Source organism: Euleptes europaea, chromosome 1, assembly GCF_029931775.1.
Source record: "Euleptes europaea isolate rEulEur1 chromosome 1, rEulEur1.hap1, whole genome shotgun sequence".
In the NCBI taxonomy this organism is placed as follows: domain Eukaryota; kingdom Metazoa; phylum Chordata; class Lepidosauria; order Squamata; family Sphaerodactylidae; genus Euleptes; species Euleptes europaea.
Window position 1 is genome coordinate 165690343 of NC_079312.1, and position 16855 is coordinate 165707197.

General features: G+C 47.2%; 1 protein-coding gene across 1 annotated transcript in view; it reads right to left on the reverse strand.

Annotated features, from left to right (window-relative positions):
• Window positions 1–7723: 7723 nt before the first annotated feature.
• Window positions 7724–16855, reverse strand: part of NFE2 (nuclear factor, erythroid 2) — a 43358-nt gene continuing 34226 nt past the window's right edge. The window contains exons 2-3 of the mRNA XM_056849289.1: window positions 13230–13442; window positions 7724–8719 (exon numbers count right to left, since the gene is read on the reverse strand). Of these exons, the coding sequence (XP_056705267.1) occupies window positions 7724–8719; window positions 13230–13442 (1209 nt within the window). The remainder of the gene's footprint in view (window positions 8720–13229; window positions 13443–16855) is intronic.

Genomic DNA, 16855 nt, shown 5'->3' on the forward strand with positions numbered 1-16855 from the left:
CATGCTGTGTAAAGTTAGTTTACTGTAAGCTTAACGTATGTGGGTTTTAGCGGCACGGCTGGCCTGCAGGGTTAGCTTGAAAGAGCGCCAATGCCTTGGTGGGGTGTGGGGTCCTTTTAATGTACTGTGTTAAATACTATATGGTAGGGGCTGTCCACACTCGCAAGCTGGCACAGCGGCCAGTATGGCTCTCTGGCCTGTATCCTACCATTCTGCTCTGCAGAAATGGGGACCTATCTCCCATATTGACTTCAGAAGTGCCATTTAAGTTGGAGGACATTTTCAAACATTGGTGAGCTGAATGGTAAGATACAGGCTGCTACCAAATTTCTTTTAGCTGAAGCGGTTCTCAAGGGCTTCTTAGCTGGTACATAGCTACTTAATTCAGATTTTATTCTTGCTAGTGTAGACAGCCCTAAGCCATCAAATCCAGTTTTTGCATTGTTGCAACTGCTCTATCGATATCACTGGCTTACCGAAGAAGACTTAAAGCTTTATAGAGGGTCTGTCTGCTACGCGTTGTGGGGTTTCCATTATTTTGGGAGCTATTGCCAGATTTGGAGGGGTTATTCTGACAATCTCCCTTCTAGAACTAGTAAGAAGGAAGCAGAATAATTTCTGGCAAAGCAAACTTTCATTCGTTTCTAGTTGCATGGTTTGTGGGTGGACCTGAAGTACTCATCACTTGCTAAAATGGTCATATTGAGCAGCCAAACTAAGGTATAGTGTGGGGAACAACGTAAAGCAATTAAAACTGAGACTGGCTGTACTGAAAGCAGCAGAGTTAGATGGATGCATTGGGTAAAAGCTTTAAAAGCCACCACAGACTATATAATATGCTCGTTACTGTCAGCATTAGATTATGCTTTCCTACCAGGAAGCAAGATTCCAAAGCAAATGGAAAATTATCACTCCTCTCACTGGAGTAATAAAGCACTGATAAAATGAGTCTTAGGGCTTTGGCGCCACCAGTCTGTCATAGCCACTCAGTAAATGCTTGTATTCCTTCCAACAATTGTATTTTTCCCAAGCGGGAAGGAATTAGAGCATCTCGACTAGTGTTCTCTTTGAATCCTCAAAGCCACAATGGAATCTGCTCATGTTTCCTGTGTGCAGTAGAAATGGATCTTTGGGTGCCATTTTCTGGCTCCATCTAATGAAGTTTTTCTAGTTATTTCTTCTGTCCGTGACAGAACTAAAACTTTAAATAGCGTGGAGAGGACTGTCAGTCCTGTTGGCCTTCAGTATGATGTGAGTGCCCATCGAATTTCTCATGAACAAGGACCCTTTGAACTTGTGCTTAAAATGTGCTAAAACCTGCTTAAAGTTACAGTGGTGTATGTAATAACTTTTTCTGATTAGTAAATGGCTTTATTTAGATTGCAAAATGATTAGCTCTGATGGGTTTTATGTGGCTGAGTTTGCAATAGCAGGTGGACCCTTGTTCTATTGAGGGAGACAAGACCTCAGGATTCATGGAGCAATGCTCGTTTTTGGCATGGTAGCGTAACCGCAACAGAGGAGAGCTCGCCAGGAACCGAAAACTAAGTAGCTTTGCAGACCCAGGAGGCAATGCAGATGGTTGAGCTACTAGGAACGGCTAGCAAGCATAGCTCCGAATGGCTTCCAGCTCAGACGCTACCACAGCTGAGAGTAGACACGTGTGTTGAGTCGAGTGGACAGATAAGCCAGGTGCAGGCTTCTGCTGACTAGAAGGGAGTGCTCAGTGACCACCGGAAGGAGGCAGACAAGAGTAAGGATCCTTGCTCTTAGGACTAGCAGTCAGACGCAGAAGGAAGGAAAGGTTATATTACTGTACTGGTAGGTAAGAACAGATTTTACTTATGTCATATACAGTTTTGTTGTCCTGCTTAAACTTCCTCAGAGGCCGAGAGTTTTGTTTTGTAAATGTCAGTTCAGCTACTGCTTTTCAACTTGCCCAGTGCTGTAATATATAAGCATTAGATGGGTAGAACGATAACGATAATACTGATTGGAAGATCAAAAACATTCGCTCACTGGCCTTGAGTGACGTGGCTGGTGAGATTTCCCTAAGGAATGCGTCGCCTCATTTGAACACCCTCTTTGGGTGGGCGGCCATGCCAGCTGAGCCTAGCATTTCAATGCGCTGGCTGTGCTGCTTGTTAATGCAGCAGTATGTTCGTGGTGGGAGCGGGGAGGCTTGTGCGAGGCAGCTATTGAAAGGCGGAGAGCTTGTGTCACGCAAAATTAACGGGCCTTCCTTTTTATAGGAAAAGGAGCTGTCAGCGTCGAGCACATTGCAGGGACTGGGATGTCTTTGGATCTTCCCTTTTTCAAAAAGGTAAAACCAACATCTCAGGAAGAGTGAAAGGACGCTATTCAAATAGCCGTACTGAAACAAACCGGAGAAGTCACAAGACAGCTTGGGTCAGTGCTTATAAGGGCTGGGGTGGGCTCCAAAGGGTTTCAGTGTTTCTAGTTGGTCAGTGAACTTCCAAGTTGCTGGTAAAACTGCAGTGGTGTGTTCTGGGGAAAATATTCTTCAATGCTGCTGTCTTCAACATTTTAACTTGGTGGTTATTTGTCTTCTCTTGCAGGGCACAAGTTGGATATGCCGTCAATCTTTCAATGAAAGTTAAATGGCTACCGGGTAGCTATATGTATAAGTGATTCATATGAACCACTCTTATATTTAATAAAGCTTTTTGTAATAACTGCTTCGTGCTTTGTTAAGAGCTAAGGCATCCCCAGTGGGTTCCGCACAGTCACTCACAAGCAATGCGGGGGACGGGGGGAAGGGTTGTGAGGCAAACTCCCTTTTTTTTTTCTAGATGGGTACTTGGTTTGCAAGGAAGAAAGGCAGTTTAGAACTCCAGTGTACAGGTTGAGTATCCCTTATCCGGAATGCTTGGGACCAGGTGGTCTGTATTTCAGATCTTTCCATATTTTGGAATTTTTGCATATACATAATGAGATCTTGGGAATGGGACACAAGTCTAAACACGAAATTCATTTATGTTTTATATATATTTTATACAAGTAGCCTGAATGTAATTTAAAACTATCAGTGGCACTGCTGAGGACCTGTGAGTAATGCCTGCATGCCGGCTCATAAGAACATAAGAAAAGCCCTGCTGGATCAGACCAAGGCCCATCAAGTCCAGCAGTCTCTTCACACAGCGGCCAACCAGGTGCCTCTAGGAAGCCCCCAAACAAGACTACTGTAGCAGCACCATCCTGCCTGTGTTCCACAGCACCTAAGATAATAGGCATGCTCCTCTGTTCATGATCAAAAGGTCTGGTTTTTGGATCAGTCCGAATATCGGCTGTCCAGATAAGGGATATTCAACCTGTATTAGCAAGTCTAATGTTATAGCTATTCTAGGTATATGAGCTCAGGCTAAACTATATATGGGGTATACCATGTGACTGCTGCAGCTGGATGCCAGTTAGAAGTTCCTTGTGGGAAATGAATCCAGAAGCACTATGAGGGCCTGACTTGGATTGGGAGCAGGGCTGTTTTGCTGAAATGGCCGGGGGAGGGGTCTCATGCAAGCATTCACTGCATTTGCTATACCCCACCATGAGGGCAATCGACTATCCTCAAGGCTCTTCCTGGGTTAGGAGAGCAGTAAGGAAGAAGGCGCCCTGATCTGGGTGGCCCAGGCTAGCCTGATCTCGTCAGATCTCAGAAGCTAAGCAGGGTCATCCCTGGTTAGTATTTGGATGGGAGACCACCAAGGAATACCAGGGTTGCTATGCAGAGGAAGGCACTGTCTCTTGCCATGAAAACCCCAAAAAGTCACCATTAGTTGGCTGCGACGTGAGCACACTTTATACAAGGAAGAATGCAGGAGTCTCTCCTCCCACCCATGCTGCAGCCCCAATCCAAATCAGGCCCCTGTGGCACTTCTGAGTTGAGTTCCTATAGGGAACTTGCAGCTGGTTTCCTGCCGCAAGTCCCCGTGTTGCTCATGTGAGGTCTACAACATGGATTTTGGACCTTGGGCTCTTAGTACAAGTGCTGGGACTGAGATGAACCCCGGTCTGCCTAAGAGCAAGTGGCTTGATATCCATGTGTTCCAGTGCTCCATAACACACTTTGGGGCAAGGAGCCTGAAATTAGATCCTGTAAGGTAGGGATAAGAGCCCCATGGCACAGAGGCATAAGTTGCTGTCCAAGCGTTACTCACAACCTGAGTTTGATCCCGAGGGAAGTCGGTTTCGGGTAGCAGACTCAAGATTGACTCAGCCTTCTGTCCTTCCAAGGTGGGTAAAATGAGTACCCAGCTTGGTGGGGGTAAAGTATAGACGGGGGAAGGCCTAGTAAATGTCGGGGTGGAACGTCACCCCATGGGTCAGGAATGACCTGGTGCTTGCACTTCTACCTTAAGTTCGGGATCCCCAACTTGAGATGTTCTTAGAAGATGGGTGCGGCTTTTGCCCAGGGGTGCTTCTGATTAGATGTGGAGATGTTTTAGAGGTTGCTTCAGAAAACTGCCCTCACAGTACTAAGATCTTCGATGTGTTTTAAAGGGTATCGTGTGAAACAGTTGTTGCCTGAAATGTTGAAAAGTTACTATTCTGCATAACCTCCCTGACATTTTTTAGTTGGCTCTGCCTCTTGTGGCAGGCATTTTGTTGTTGGTTTTGTCTCAATTTTGAAGTTACACCACCCACCAACCTGTGTCAAAATTTCAAAGGTGCCCATGGGCTCAAAAAGGTTGGGGTACACTGCTGTAAGGACTCTTCTGCTTTAGTTCATCCATAGGAAAAGGGATCCCCAGCAAGGGTTCTGATGTTGTTTTTTGCTGCTTCTCTGACCGAGAACTTAATAGATGTAAGTTTTCTTGAGTATGGGATTTTTTTACATGCAAAGTATATGCTCCCAACACTAGACCCCTGTCCTGATCTTGTGTTTAGAACAGTTCCTAGTTGGCCTTTCATTCCATTGGACCCTCGGGGAGGGGCTGTGGCTCTGTGCTAGAACACCTGTTTGGCATGCAGAAAGTCGCAGGTTCAGTCCCCAGTTTAAAAGATCTGGTAGGTGATGTGAAAGACCTTGGCCTGAGGCCTTGGAGAACAGCTGCCAGTCTGAATAGACAGTACTGACCTTGATGGATAGATGGGTCTGATTTGGTATAAGGCAGCCTCATGTGAAATAGCTCTGTTCTACAGCAGAACAACACCAATATCCTCTGAAACTATCTAGTAAAATAAATTGCTTCTATTCCCAGAGAGCCAGTGTGGTGTAGTGGTTAAGAGCTGTGGACTCTTAATTGGTGAACCGGGTTTGATTCCCCACTCCTCCGTGTGAGTGGGACTAATGTGAACCGGGTAGGTTTCCCCACTCCTATACATGAAACCAGCTGGGTGATCTTGGGCTAGTCACAGTTCTCTCCAAACTCTCTCAGCCCTCCCTCCCAAGGTGTCTTGCGAGAGGAAGAGAAGGAGATTGTAAGCTGGTTTGGTTCTCCTTAAAAAGGTAACATTGGCATATAAAAACCAACTTTTCTTCTATCCCCATTTTTTCTCTGTTGCAGCAAGGAACACTTAAGATGTTAGTTATCCAGTGGTTTATTCTGTAGAAAAGAGTGCCCGCAGCTGTTAACATGTGGGTTGTTCAGGGTATCCAACTGTGGCAGTGACTTGCAAGTGAGATGCACATAACTGATCTGGTTTGGCAGATTTTAACAGTTGCACCACCCTCATTTTATGACAACTTTCAGTTTTAATTAAAACACCTTTTAAAATTCATCCTAACGCTGCTCAGTAGAATAAACTGCTTTGTATAAGAAGCCCAGATATCTGACATTGCCAGGATTAGCTAGCCTCTCCCTACCTAGGGTTCTGGAAGGTGCAATAGCGTACAAAACATAGGTTGTCTTTTGTAACTGCCATACTTTCCCTCTTAATTCTTACATGCAGATGAGCTCAATTCCACAAGAGGTGAATTTCTTGAGCTGCAGCCTAGCCTTACCATTAAAACAGCACTATTCGTGTACTCTCCTAAAACATTGAAATTACTGTACAAAGTGAGTATTCCTTATGCAGGCATTTGATATCTGGACTGATCTGAAACTAGACGTTTTGAACCACCATGCTGGCATTATTCACAGGCCCTCAGCAGCACCATTGATGGTTCGATATACACAAAATTAAAATGTTTAAAATTACATTCAGGCTATGTGTATAAAGTATATATCAAACGTATATAAAACAAATGAATTTCATGTTTAGACTTGGGTCCTCAAGATATCTCCTTATGTATATGCAAAAATTCCAAATATTCCAAAATACAGAAAGATCCGAAATACGGACCACTTCTGGTCCCACATGAAGCTGCCTTATACTGAATCAGACCCTCAGTCCATCGAAGTCAGCATTGTCTACTCAGACTGGCAGCGGCTCTCCAGAGTCTCAGACTGATGTCTTTCACATCATCTAATTGCCTGGTCCTTTTTAACTGGAGATGCCAGGAATTGAACCAGGGACCTTCTGCATGCCAAGCAGGTGCTCCGCCACTGAGCCACAGCCCCTCCCAAGCAGTCTAGATAAGGGATACCCAACCTGTATTGGCCTAGTGGAATCTGAGCAGGATTCTGTGTGTCTGGGTGCCTTGCTGACAGAACCTCAAATGATGCATATGTGCTTAATTGATTCATACAGATAGTGGAGCTCTTCTTGCAGTTTGTATTTATGCAGAATTTCTTTAAGGAAAATGTGTGTGTGTGACCCCGTGTAATATCTTCAGCAAACTATTGGGGGCCACTCAACTCTCTTGAGTTGTGGGGAGTGAGACACCTGGATGTAATTCTGAAGTGCCATGCCTGGGAGAGCAGTTCCTTAGTGCCCAGATGGCACAAAGCCCTCAATAGGGGTGAAAGGAAAAATACAGCACTGAAACTGACCAGGCCACAGGGTAAACTCTCCCATTTACCAACCTCCATTTGTGATAACATACATGCATTAACAATATTAGGTGGGTATCTCAACGAGGCTAGTATTTTTTAATCTTAATTGACTGGAAAATAAATCTGGCGACTGCCAATGTAGTATTAAAATCCACCCCTGCTAAAAGAACCCTCAGATTATCCAGTTTAGAGACAGGTGGATAAAGCCTTTTGTTCAGGAATCTGTCTCTAAACCCAATAATCTGAGGGTTCTTTTAGCAGGGGTGGATTTTAATACTACATTGGCAGCCGCCAAATTTATTTCGCAGTCAATTAAGATTAAAAATACTATTTTCCTTATGGGTTATTTAGATCCTTCCCCCCCTTTTTATTTTGGTCTCAGTGTGACATTGTTCAGGGCCAAATTGGCCATATGAACAGTATCATTAAAGTAAAATAATGCATGTATGAGTGAGACATAAGCAGAAAGTAGGGGGCTGTTGCAGTTATCATTGATATTGGCCTTAGAACCCTAGCTATCTTCTAGCCTTGCCATTCCTGTCCCTTAGCTGTGCTCCTGTAGTATTGGGTGGTTCTGCCTATCGAAGTCCTTCACCAGTTTTTTCCCTGATGCACTGAAACTTGCTTTTGTACCATGGGGTGTGTGAGGTGTAATGTCCAAGGCACGTTTCCGATCGTGTAAGTGTCCATGGTCATTTGCAGTTTCAAACTTGGCACGTGGGTAATCTCAAATCCTGACCCGGATGGCCTTGAAAACAGCCTGGCGTCACTCCTGGGAACCCCTCGGCTCCAGTTACGTCGTCGCTGCCTGTATCTTTGCCACGCTATCAATCCGCACCGTTATCTGGTTGCTTGTTGCGTGGCACAAGGAAGACGCCGCCATCGAGGGTGAGCTGCAACGAGAACTCCTCCGGGGAGTAGGCGTTGCCGGCTTCATCACGAAGCATGCAGAAGACCTGGTGGTAAAGGGCCCCCAGCTTCTGCTTGGTGAGCGTGAGAGTCCTATCAAACTCATTGCGGTCTCGTAACAAGCGCTGCCGCTCGCGGCTCAGCTCAGCCAGTTCCCGCTCCAGGTGCACCAGGGTCTCTAGTTTCCGCTTGCGGCAGTTCTGAGCTGCCACTTTGTTCTTGCCACGCCGGCGGATGTCCCGGACCAGGGCCAGTTGGGGCTCATTCAGGGGGAAGCGGGACACCAACTCATTGAAGTCGTCCACTGGCAAGTTGATGATCTTTTCCACAGAAAAGGGTATTTTCATGGCCAGGGCCCGGCGCTCGTCGCGGCTGCCTGCCAGTTCCCCGCGCAGGCTGCGCCCCTTCTCTAAAGAAGGTGCCATTAGTGGAGTGGGGAAAGGCATCTCTGGCATTGGGGCCAACATTGGGTAGGCTTGTGTATGGTCCATAGGGTAAAGCGGAGTATACTCTGCCCGTTCCAGCCCCTCTGCCTCCAGGGATTCTGCGTCGCTGTAATTGAGTGATAACCCAGAGTCTGATTCCAGGTCCTCCTGGGGCTTGCAAGACCCCTGTGGTCCATAACTACTAACCAAGTCCCCCTCCAGTACCAGCCCTTTACACCCCCCTGATGTGGTAGCTCTTGGAGGTTCAAACGTGGATGAGATCAGCATGCCAGTGTAGCTGTACAGGCCACGGGGGGCAGGCGCGGTTTCTGGGTATGGATGTTCATACGCCGGAGCAGGGTGCCCATAGATGGACCCTGAGCTGTCCCCCATCAGTGCGCACGGCCTGTAGTTGGGAGCTGGTCCCATCGGTTGCACAAGGCCACACAGAGCAGGGTCGTAGCAGCTCTCACTTGGCATTTCGAGGCCCTGCAGGGAGAGAGACACACACTGACCAAGGGGCAGCAGGCCTTAGAGTCAGAGTTGGAAGGGACCACCAGGGTCATCTAGTCCAACCCCCTGCACAATGCAGGAAATTCACAACTACCTCCCCCACACACACACCCAGTGACCCCTACTTCAAGCCCAGAAGATGGCCAAGATGCCCTCCCTCTCATGACCTGCCTAAGGTCATAGAATCAGCATTGCTGACAGATGGCCATCTAGCCTCTTAAAAACCTCCAGGGAAGGAGAGCTTACCACCACCCGAGGAAGCCTGTTCCACTGAGGAACCGCTCTAACTGTTAGAAAATTCTTCCTAATGTCTAGTTGGAAACTCTTTTGATTTAATTTCAACCCGTTGGTTCTGGTCCGACCTTCTGGGGCAACAGAAAACAACTCGGCACCCTCCTCTATATGACATCCCTTCAAGCACTTGAAGATGGTTATCATATCCCCTCTAAGTCTTCTCCTCTCCAGGCTAAACATACCCCCAGCTCCTTCAACCTTTCCTCATAGGACTTGGTCTCCAGACCCCTCACCATCTTTGTTGCCCTCCTCTGGACACGTTCCAGCTTGTCTGGAGGTAGCTTACAAGACCAGTTTCTTCCCCCTGTGATGGAAGGAGGCATAGCTGACGCAAGATCAAAGATACTCGGCAGCAGAACTTGGATTAAAACCAGGAGTTCTGGGGCCCCTGCCCAGGCCATTCCTGACTAGCAACCCTCAGAGAATTCCCAAACTCCCTGCTCTCACTTTAACTCTGATTGTCCGAGAGCCCTACTGCTCTTTTCAAGCATGGTTCAATCGAGGCCATGGACGAGGATGGTTCTCTGAAAAACAGGTTGTTCTACTCTACCTTTCTTTTAAAAAATCCTGTTTTATGGCTAAGTAGGCTTCTGGGCCTAGCGCCCCACTGCTCTTTGCAGCACCTCCTGCTGGCATGGCGCGCACTCACCCTTTGAGGAGGAGGGGGACGCGAAGAGGCGTACGCAGGTGCCGGCCTGGCAGCGGCGGACGGGTCGATGGCATTCCCCCTCCGAACAAAAGGGCGATTCATCCCCTTGCACAGATCCCCCATTGTGTGCTGTTTTCCCCCACCCCACTTCTCCCCTGGGTCAGGTGCTGAATGGGCCACTGTTGGGAGAGCCGAAATTAAAGAGGCAGCTGTGCGTAATGGATACCTGCCACCCCTCGACGGGGACTCGGTCCACACCTCCGTGGAAGGACTAAGCCCCTATGCGAACTGCCTTAGCTAGCTATGTTGAGTAGCTTCCTTTCCTTGTGTTTGTGCTCCTTCTCTTCTAGCTAGTACTTTAAATCCAACAAGGAGTTTCCTAGAGATTTAGATGGCCATCTGTCAGCAATGCTCATTCTATGACCATAGGCAGATCATGAGAGGGAGGGCATCTTGGCCATCTTCTGGGCATGGAGTAGGGGTCACTGGGTGTGTGGGGGGGAGGTAGTTGTGAATTTTCTGCATTGTGCAGTGGGTTGGACTAGATGACCCTGGTGGTGCCTTCCAACTCTAGGATTCTATGACTTGGGCAGGGAGGGGAATGGCTGCAAAGTTGGAAAACCTGCTGGGTTGTTTCTCCAGATGCAGCAGAAGGACCTTTGGCCAAGCCTGCAGAAGAGTGAACTGGAAGACCTTGGAAGGAGGAGAGGAATGCTTCTTAGGTCTGTATCCAAGTCCTGGCGGTGACTGATCCAAATTAGTTTTATAATCTCTACAATCATATATCCGTGAGGGCACCTATCTGCCTTCTGATTCTCTTGGCTGCCACAGTCGGGAGAGGCTGTCAGAAATCTAAGAGGGATGGGAAGTTAATGGACTGTGCTTGGAGAGCATGGTGACCGCACAACCCTGTCCAACTCCCACCCCACCCCCGCACCCCACTGAAAAGCATCGTTCAGTGTTCCATGAATGGCCATCGTGACTTCCTCAACCAAGAGCCCAATCCTCTCCCTTGACCAACCTTATTATTTGCCTGCTTGAAAAGGCAATTTTCGTTAAATAGGTGTGCGATGAGATTGAATATAGTTAAATTGTGGAACTCCCTGCCCCAAGATGTGGTGATGGCTGCCAACTTGGAAGGCTTTAAGAGGGGAGTGGACATGTTCATGGAGGAGAGGGCTATCCATGGCTACTAGTCGAAATGGATACTAGTCATGATGCATACCTATTATCTCCAGGATCACGGGAACATGCCCATTATATTAGTCACTGTGAAACACAGGCAGGATGCTGCTGCAGTCGTTTGTGGGCTTCCTAGAGGCACCTGGTTAGCCACAGTGTGAACAGACTGCTGGACGTCATAGAATCAGAGTTGGAAGGGACCACCAGGGTCATCAAGTCCAACCCCTGCACAATGCAGGAAATTCACAACTACCTCCCACACACACACCCAGTGACCCCTACTCCATGCCCAGAAGATGACTAAGATACCCTCCCTCTTATGATCTGCCTAAGGTAATAGAATCAGCATTGCTGACAGATGGCCATCTAGCCTCTGCTTAAAAACCTCCAGGGAAGGAGAGCTTACCACCTCTGGAGGAAGCCTGTTCCACTGAGGAACTGCTCTGTTAGAAAATTCTTCCTAATGTCTAGACAGAAACTCTTTTGATTTAATTTCAACCCGTTGATTCTGGTCCGACCTTCTGGAGCAACAGAAAACATCTCGACACCATCCTCTATATGACAGCCCTTCAAGTTCTTGAAGATAGTTATCATATCCCCTTTCAGTCTTCAGGCTAAACATACCCAGCTCCTTCAATCTAAACACAAGGTTAAAGATAAGAGTATTTCTGCGGATTTCCACCTGTAGAACATGACTTCCTCCTCCTCCTGAAGGACATACCCAGTTCCTTCAACTTTTCCTCATAGGACTTGGTCTGCAGACCCCTCACTATCTTTAGGGCTTATCGCACCCAGGCTGGGAAACATGGAAAACATCTTAAAAGCAATCGCGCTGGATGCGATTTCCTATTTCCCCCCTGCACTTCTGCTCGTTCACTTTCATGCCAACTCATGGCAACAGACTAACAGAGGTGGTTTGCCAGTGCCTTCCTCTGCACAGCAACCCTGGTATTCCTTGGTGGTCTCCCATCCAAATACTAACCAGGGCTGACCCTGCTTGGCTTCTGAGATCTGATGAGATCAGGCTAGCCTGGGCCATCCAGGTCAGGGCGAAAAGCTGGTAGAAACTGCTTTTTTGACTCATTTATTAATCCAAGTTTTCCTCTGTTTCCAAAGGGAAAATTTTAGAACAGAAAAGTACCACATTTCCCTTATATAAAAAAGGTTGTACATTTCTTCTAGTAGTGCTTTCAAATTTTATCTGCTTTTGTATGGGGGGGGGGAGAAAAATAATAGCTTTGAAGGGATGATGTATTCACATGTTTCTTGGGCTCCATGATCACTTCTAGCCAAACAGGTTTTGCAGGTTTCTGAAGCAGTACAAAACCCTACAGAACTGGGTTACCAAAGGCACAAGGGAAATGAATGAATGCGCTGGGTGCCCCAAACCTGCTTTCAACTCCAAAGTCCCCAGGCTACTTATCCCAAGGGGGAAGCTAATGGTGGTTTTTCAGGTGGGATGACAGAGAGCAGCAGCGCTCATTCTCAGAAGTGAGGAATGGTAGAATATAGTTCTAACTAGATATTTATACACTTTTCTCTCCCCAGTGGGGACCCAAAGTAGCATATGACATAATTCTCTCCAGCATGGTGTAGTGGTTAAGAATGGTGGATTCTGATCTGGAGAACCAGGTTTGATTCTCCACTCTTCCACATGAACGGCTGGCATTAATCTGGTGAACTGGATTTGTTTCCCCACTCCTACACACGAAGCCAGCTGGGTGACCTTGAGCTAGTCACGCTCTTTTAGCCCCACCTACCTCACAGGGTGTCTGTTGTGGGGAGGGGGAGGGAAGGTGATTGTAAACCAGTTTGAGTCTCCCTTACGTGGTAGAGAAAGTCGGCATATAAAAACCAACTCTTCATTTTATCTTCAAAACAACCCTGGCCCAAGGTCACCCAATGAACTTGCAGGATGGATATTCAAACTTGGGTCTCTCACATCCTAGTCTGATACACAAGCCACTACAAGAGGGGTATCAAACAAGGCCCGCGGGCCAGATCCAGCCGCTTGAGAGCTCTAATCGAGCAGCTGAGACAGCCACCCCCCTGCCACTCTAGATCTGGGCTGGTGAGGCATAGCCTGGTCCGACCAAGTGACATTTATGTCATATCCGGCCCTCATAATGATAGAGTTCAACAACCCTGTGCTACACCATGCTGGTTCTTCATATCTTGGAAGTAAAGAGCTCAAATGTTAACACACCGTCTCATCGTCCTTCCTTGCCATCTCGGTTCCCATCCTCGGCAAAGGCAGCAAAAGTCACCCATGACTCCTTTGAGCTGGTGTTGGTAACTCCACCCCATCACCTCCACAACGTTCCTTTGGTTTTAGCTTTGGTTTAGCGTGCCTGTGCTTACCTGCAATTCTGAGATGGACAGGATCTCTTGCCAAGTGAGCTCCATCTCCCCCTGCGACCCAGGCTCCCCCCCGGCCAGGGGATTGTACAAGGGGAGGTAGGTGCCCCGAGCCCAGCCTTGCTGGGGTGGGAAAGGGGGCATTTTGTCAGGCCGGGCCCTGCCCAGCGTCTGCTCCAGCAGGGTCCCCCCAAAGTCAGCCGTGGCAGCGAAGTTCTGCAATGTGAAACACAAAGAATTGGTTGGATTGATTTCAACCGTTCTCTAAGCCAGTTACCAAGATGTGGGCTTAAGGCACATGACGCAGGAACCTTGTCACATGAAGCTGCCTTATACTGACGCAGACCCTTGGCCCATCAAGGTCAGTATTGTTTACTCAGACTAGCCACGGATCTCCCAGGTCTTAGGTAGAGGTCTTTCACATTACCTACTAACAGATGGTTTTAACTGGAGATGGCAGGGCTTGATCCTGGGACCTTCTGAGCCACAGACCCTTCCCTTGCTGAAGCTAAGCAAGTCTGGAGCTAGTCATAACAACATAGGAAAAGCCATGCTGGATCAGACCAAGGCCCAGCAGTATGTTCACACAGTGGCCGACCAGGTGCCTCTAGAAAGCCCACAAACAAGACGACTGCAGCAGTACCTTCCTACCCGTGTTCCACAGCACCTAATATAATAGGCATGCTCCTATGATCCTGGAGAGAATAGGTATGCATCATGACTATTCATTTTGACTAGTAGCCATGGATCGCCCTACCCTCCATGAACATGTCCAGTTCCCTCTTACAGCCTTCCAAGTTGGCAGCCATCACCACATTCTGGGGCAGGGAGTTGCATGCCAGACCTTGGATGAGTGACCTCCCAGGAAACTTGCATTCACTGGCTTGATTTCCTCGCAAGAAAGATGGGATTTAAATGGAAGTAAATGCTGAATAGTATTCTGAATTCCTAGAGATGTACACCTTCCACCGTAGAGATACTTGGAAACAGCCCAATTCTTAAGCTCAGTACTGCCAGAGATTATAATTTCTAAAACTGATCAAACACTTGCCTTGAAAGGGAGAAATATGATTTGGCAAAAGTCATCTCTGCTTCCCTTGGCTTAGCAAACTGATAGCCATCCTAACCTATTTTGCCTTAGCTTCCAACTTGGCATACTTTCAAAAAATTGCCCCACCATTCTTTACCTCCTGTTTCCAATAGGTTTTGCATTTGGCAATGTTATTTACTAGGTGATGTATTTGTCTGTTTATGCTTGATCTGCCAACTAGCAGTTGTAAAATATATTTGTAATGAGATATAGTTTCTTTGCGTCCTGCTGTGTGACCGGCCACGTCCTCAGGACAAACACAAAAATTGCAGTTAAATTGCAAAAGAAGTTGAAAAATAGTTTGGAAAAATTCACAGTAACACCATCATTTGTTCAGTAATTAAACCCACTCGAAAAGAAGCAAAACGCTGCTGCAGCAGCTAAAATACTCAGTCTGGGGCTGAAGTCGGATATTGTCTGCAGCCACAGGTAATGTTCTCCCTGGAGGATAGCTTGCCCATCTGTATCAAGCTCCGCTAAGAAGTGCCAAGGCAGAACAAACAAGGCCACAGCTTAGTGAAGGGGCACATGCTCTGCCTGCGGAAGGTCTCTGTTTCTGCCGCTAAAAGGCTCTCAAGTCACGGGTGCTGGAGAAGTCCTTTCTCTGCCTGAAACCCTGGAAGCGGCTGTCAGCCAGAGAAGATAATACCGAGCTAGATGGCATAAGGCAGTTGCATGTGCTGAACACTGAGGTTCAACATGCCCAAAGGTGTGCCCTGTGATATGCCCTATGACACCCTCCTGAATCTTCTGCAATGCACTGGGATTCTGTGGCAGGATGGGATTCTGTGGCAGGAATGATGAGAGTGGGCAGGGAGAAGCTTTTCTCTCTCATAATACCAGAACGCAGGGTCATCTGCTGAAGCTGGAGGGTGAGATTCAAAATTGATAAAAGGAAGTATTTCTTCACGCAATGCATAGTTAAATTGTAGAACTCCCTGCCCCAGGATGTGGTGATGGCTGCCAACTTGGAAGGCTTTAAGAGGGGAGTGGACATGTTCATGGAGGAGAGGGCTATCCATGGATACTAGTCGAAATGGATACTAGTCATAATGCATATCTATTCTCTCCAGGATCAGAGGAGCATGCCGACTATATTATATATATTAAGTGCATTAATATATTAGGTGTTGTGGAACACAGGCAGGGTGGTGCTGCTACAGTTGTCTTGTTTGGGGGCTTCCTAAGGCACCTGGTTGGGCCTCTGTGTGAACAGACTGCTGGAGTTGATGGGCCTTGGTCTGATCCAGGGCTTTTCTTTTGTTCTTATGTACCTCCTCGGCAGGTGCATTGGTGCAACACAGGTAACCGAAAAGCAGGAAGCCTGAAGCAAAAAAATATCTGGGCCATTTATGCATGGCTTTTGCCTTGTGGTCACCCTGCCAACTACTCTGGGGCTTTGCTTTGACTATGCTTGCATTTCCCGACCATCAGAGGTCATCTCGCTCTCCCCACGCGTTTCTGCGCGTTTTCTGGATGCTGGCTAAACACGAATCCAGAAAACATGATCTCTGGTGGTCGGAAAATCCAAGTATAATCAAAACAACGCCCTGAAGTAGTCAGCTGGGTGACCGTGAGGAAACAGCCATGTGCTGTATCAAATGCAATAAGCCACTTGTGGGAACAACTGAGAAAAATTCAGCACTTGGTTTAGAAAAACACCACTAAAAAAAAAAAAAGTGAACCTACAACCTAGGGTTGCCAACCTCCAGGTACTAGCTTGAGATCTGCTATTACAACTGATCTCCAGCTGATAGAGATCAGTTCACCTGGAGAATCTGCCTGCTTTGACATTGAATTCCCTCCCCAAACCCTACCCTCATTAGGCTCCGTCCCAAAAACCTCCTGCCGGTGGCGAAGAGGGACATGGCAACCCTACTACAACCCCAAGAGCCTGTACATATGAAATATGCATGGATTAGTACTGGGTCAATCAGCAGCAAAAACAAAAGACAAAAAGATATACTGTACACACATAGCCAACAATGCAAGACAGAATTGTTCAGCAGGGCTTATCTATTAAGGGGGCAGAGCTGCAGTATAACAGAATGGTTCAGGATGGCACTTTTTATAAAGGGAACAGGACTGAAGTCTATGCCCCTGTGTATTATCCTGCTCTTACTGCATAGTTTTCTACTCTTGTAATACCATTTTCTGCAATGTCTTAATGTGTCACATCTAATACTTTTTTGCATCATTTCTCATTTTTGTAATCCTAGGTCTATTCCATTGCTTATTAGATCTCTCCTCCTGTTGTTTTACACTGTGTGATCCACCTTGAGTGCCAGTGAGGACATAAATAAAGGTCCAGCAGTAGCAGAAAAGCAGGCTGCAGGCCTGAATGACAGTCAGGTGCATTCCCTTTTCTGATGCCAAGGGTGGTGCGTAGTGTTGCCAACCTCCAGTGGGTGGCTGGAGATCTCCTGCTATTACAACTGATCTCCAGCCGATAGAGTAGAGATCACCTGAAGAAAATGGCCGCTTTGGCAATTGGACTCTATGGCATTGAAGTCCCTCCCCCCAAACCCCGTCCTCTTCA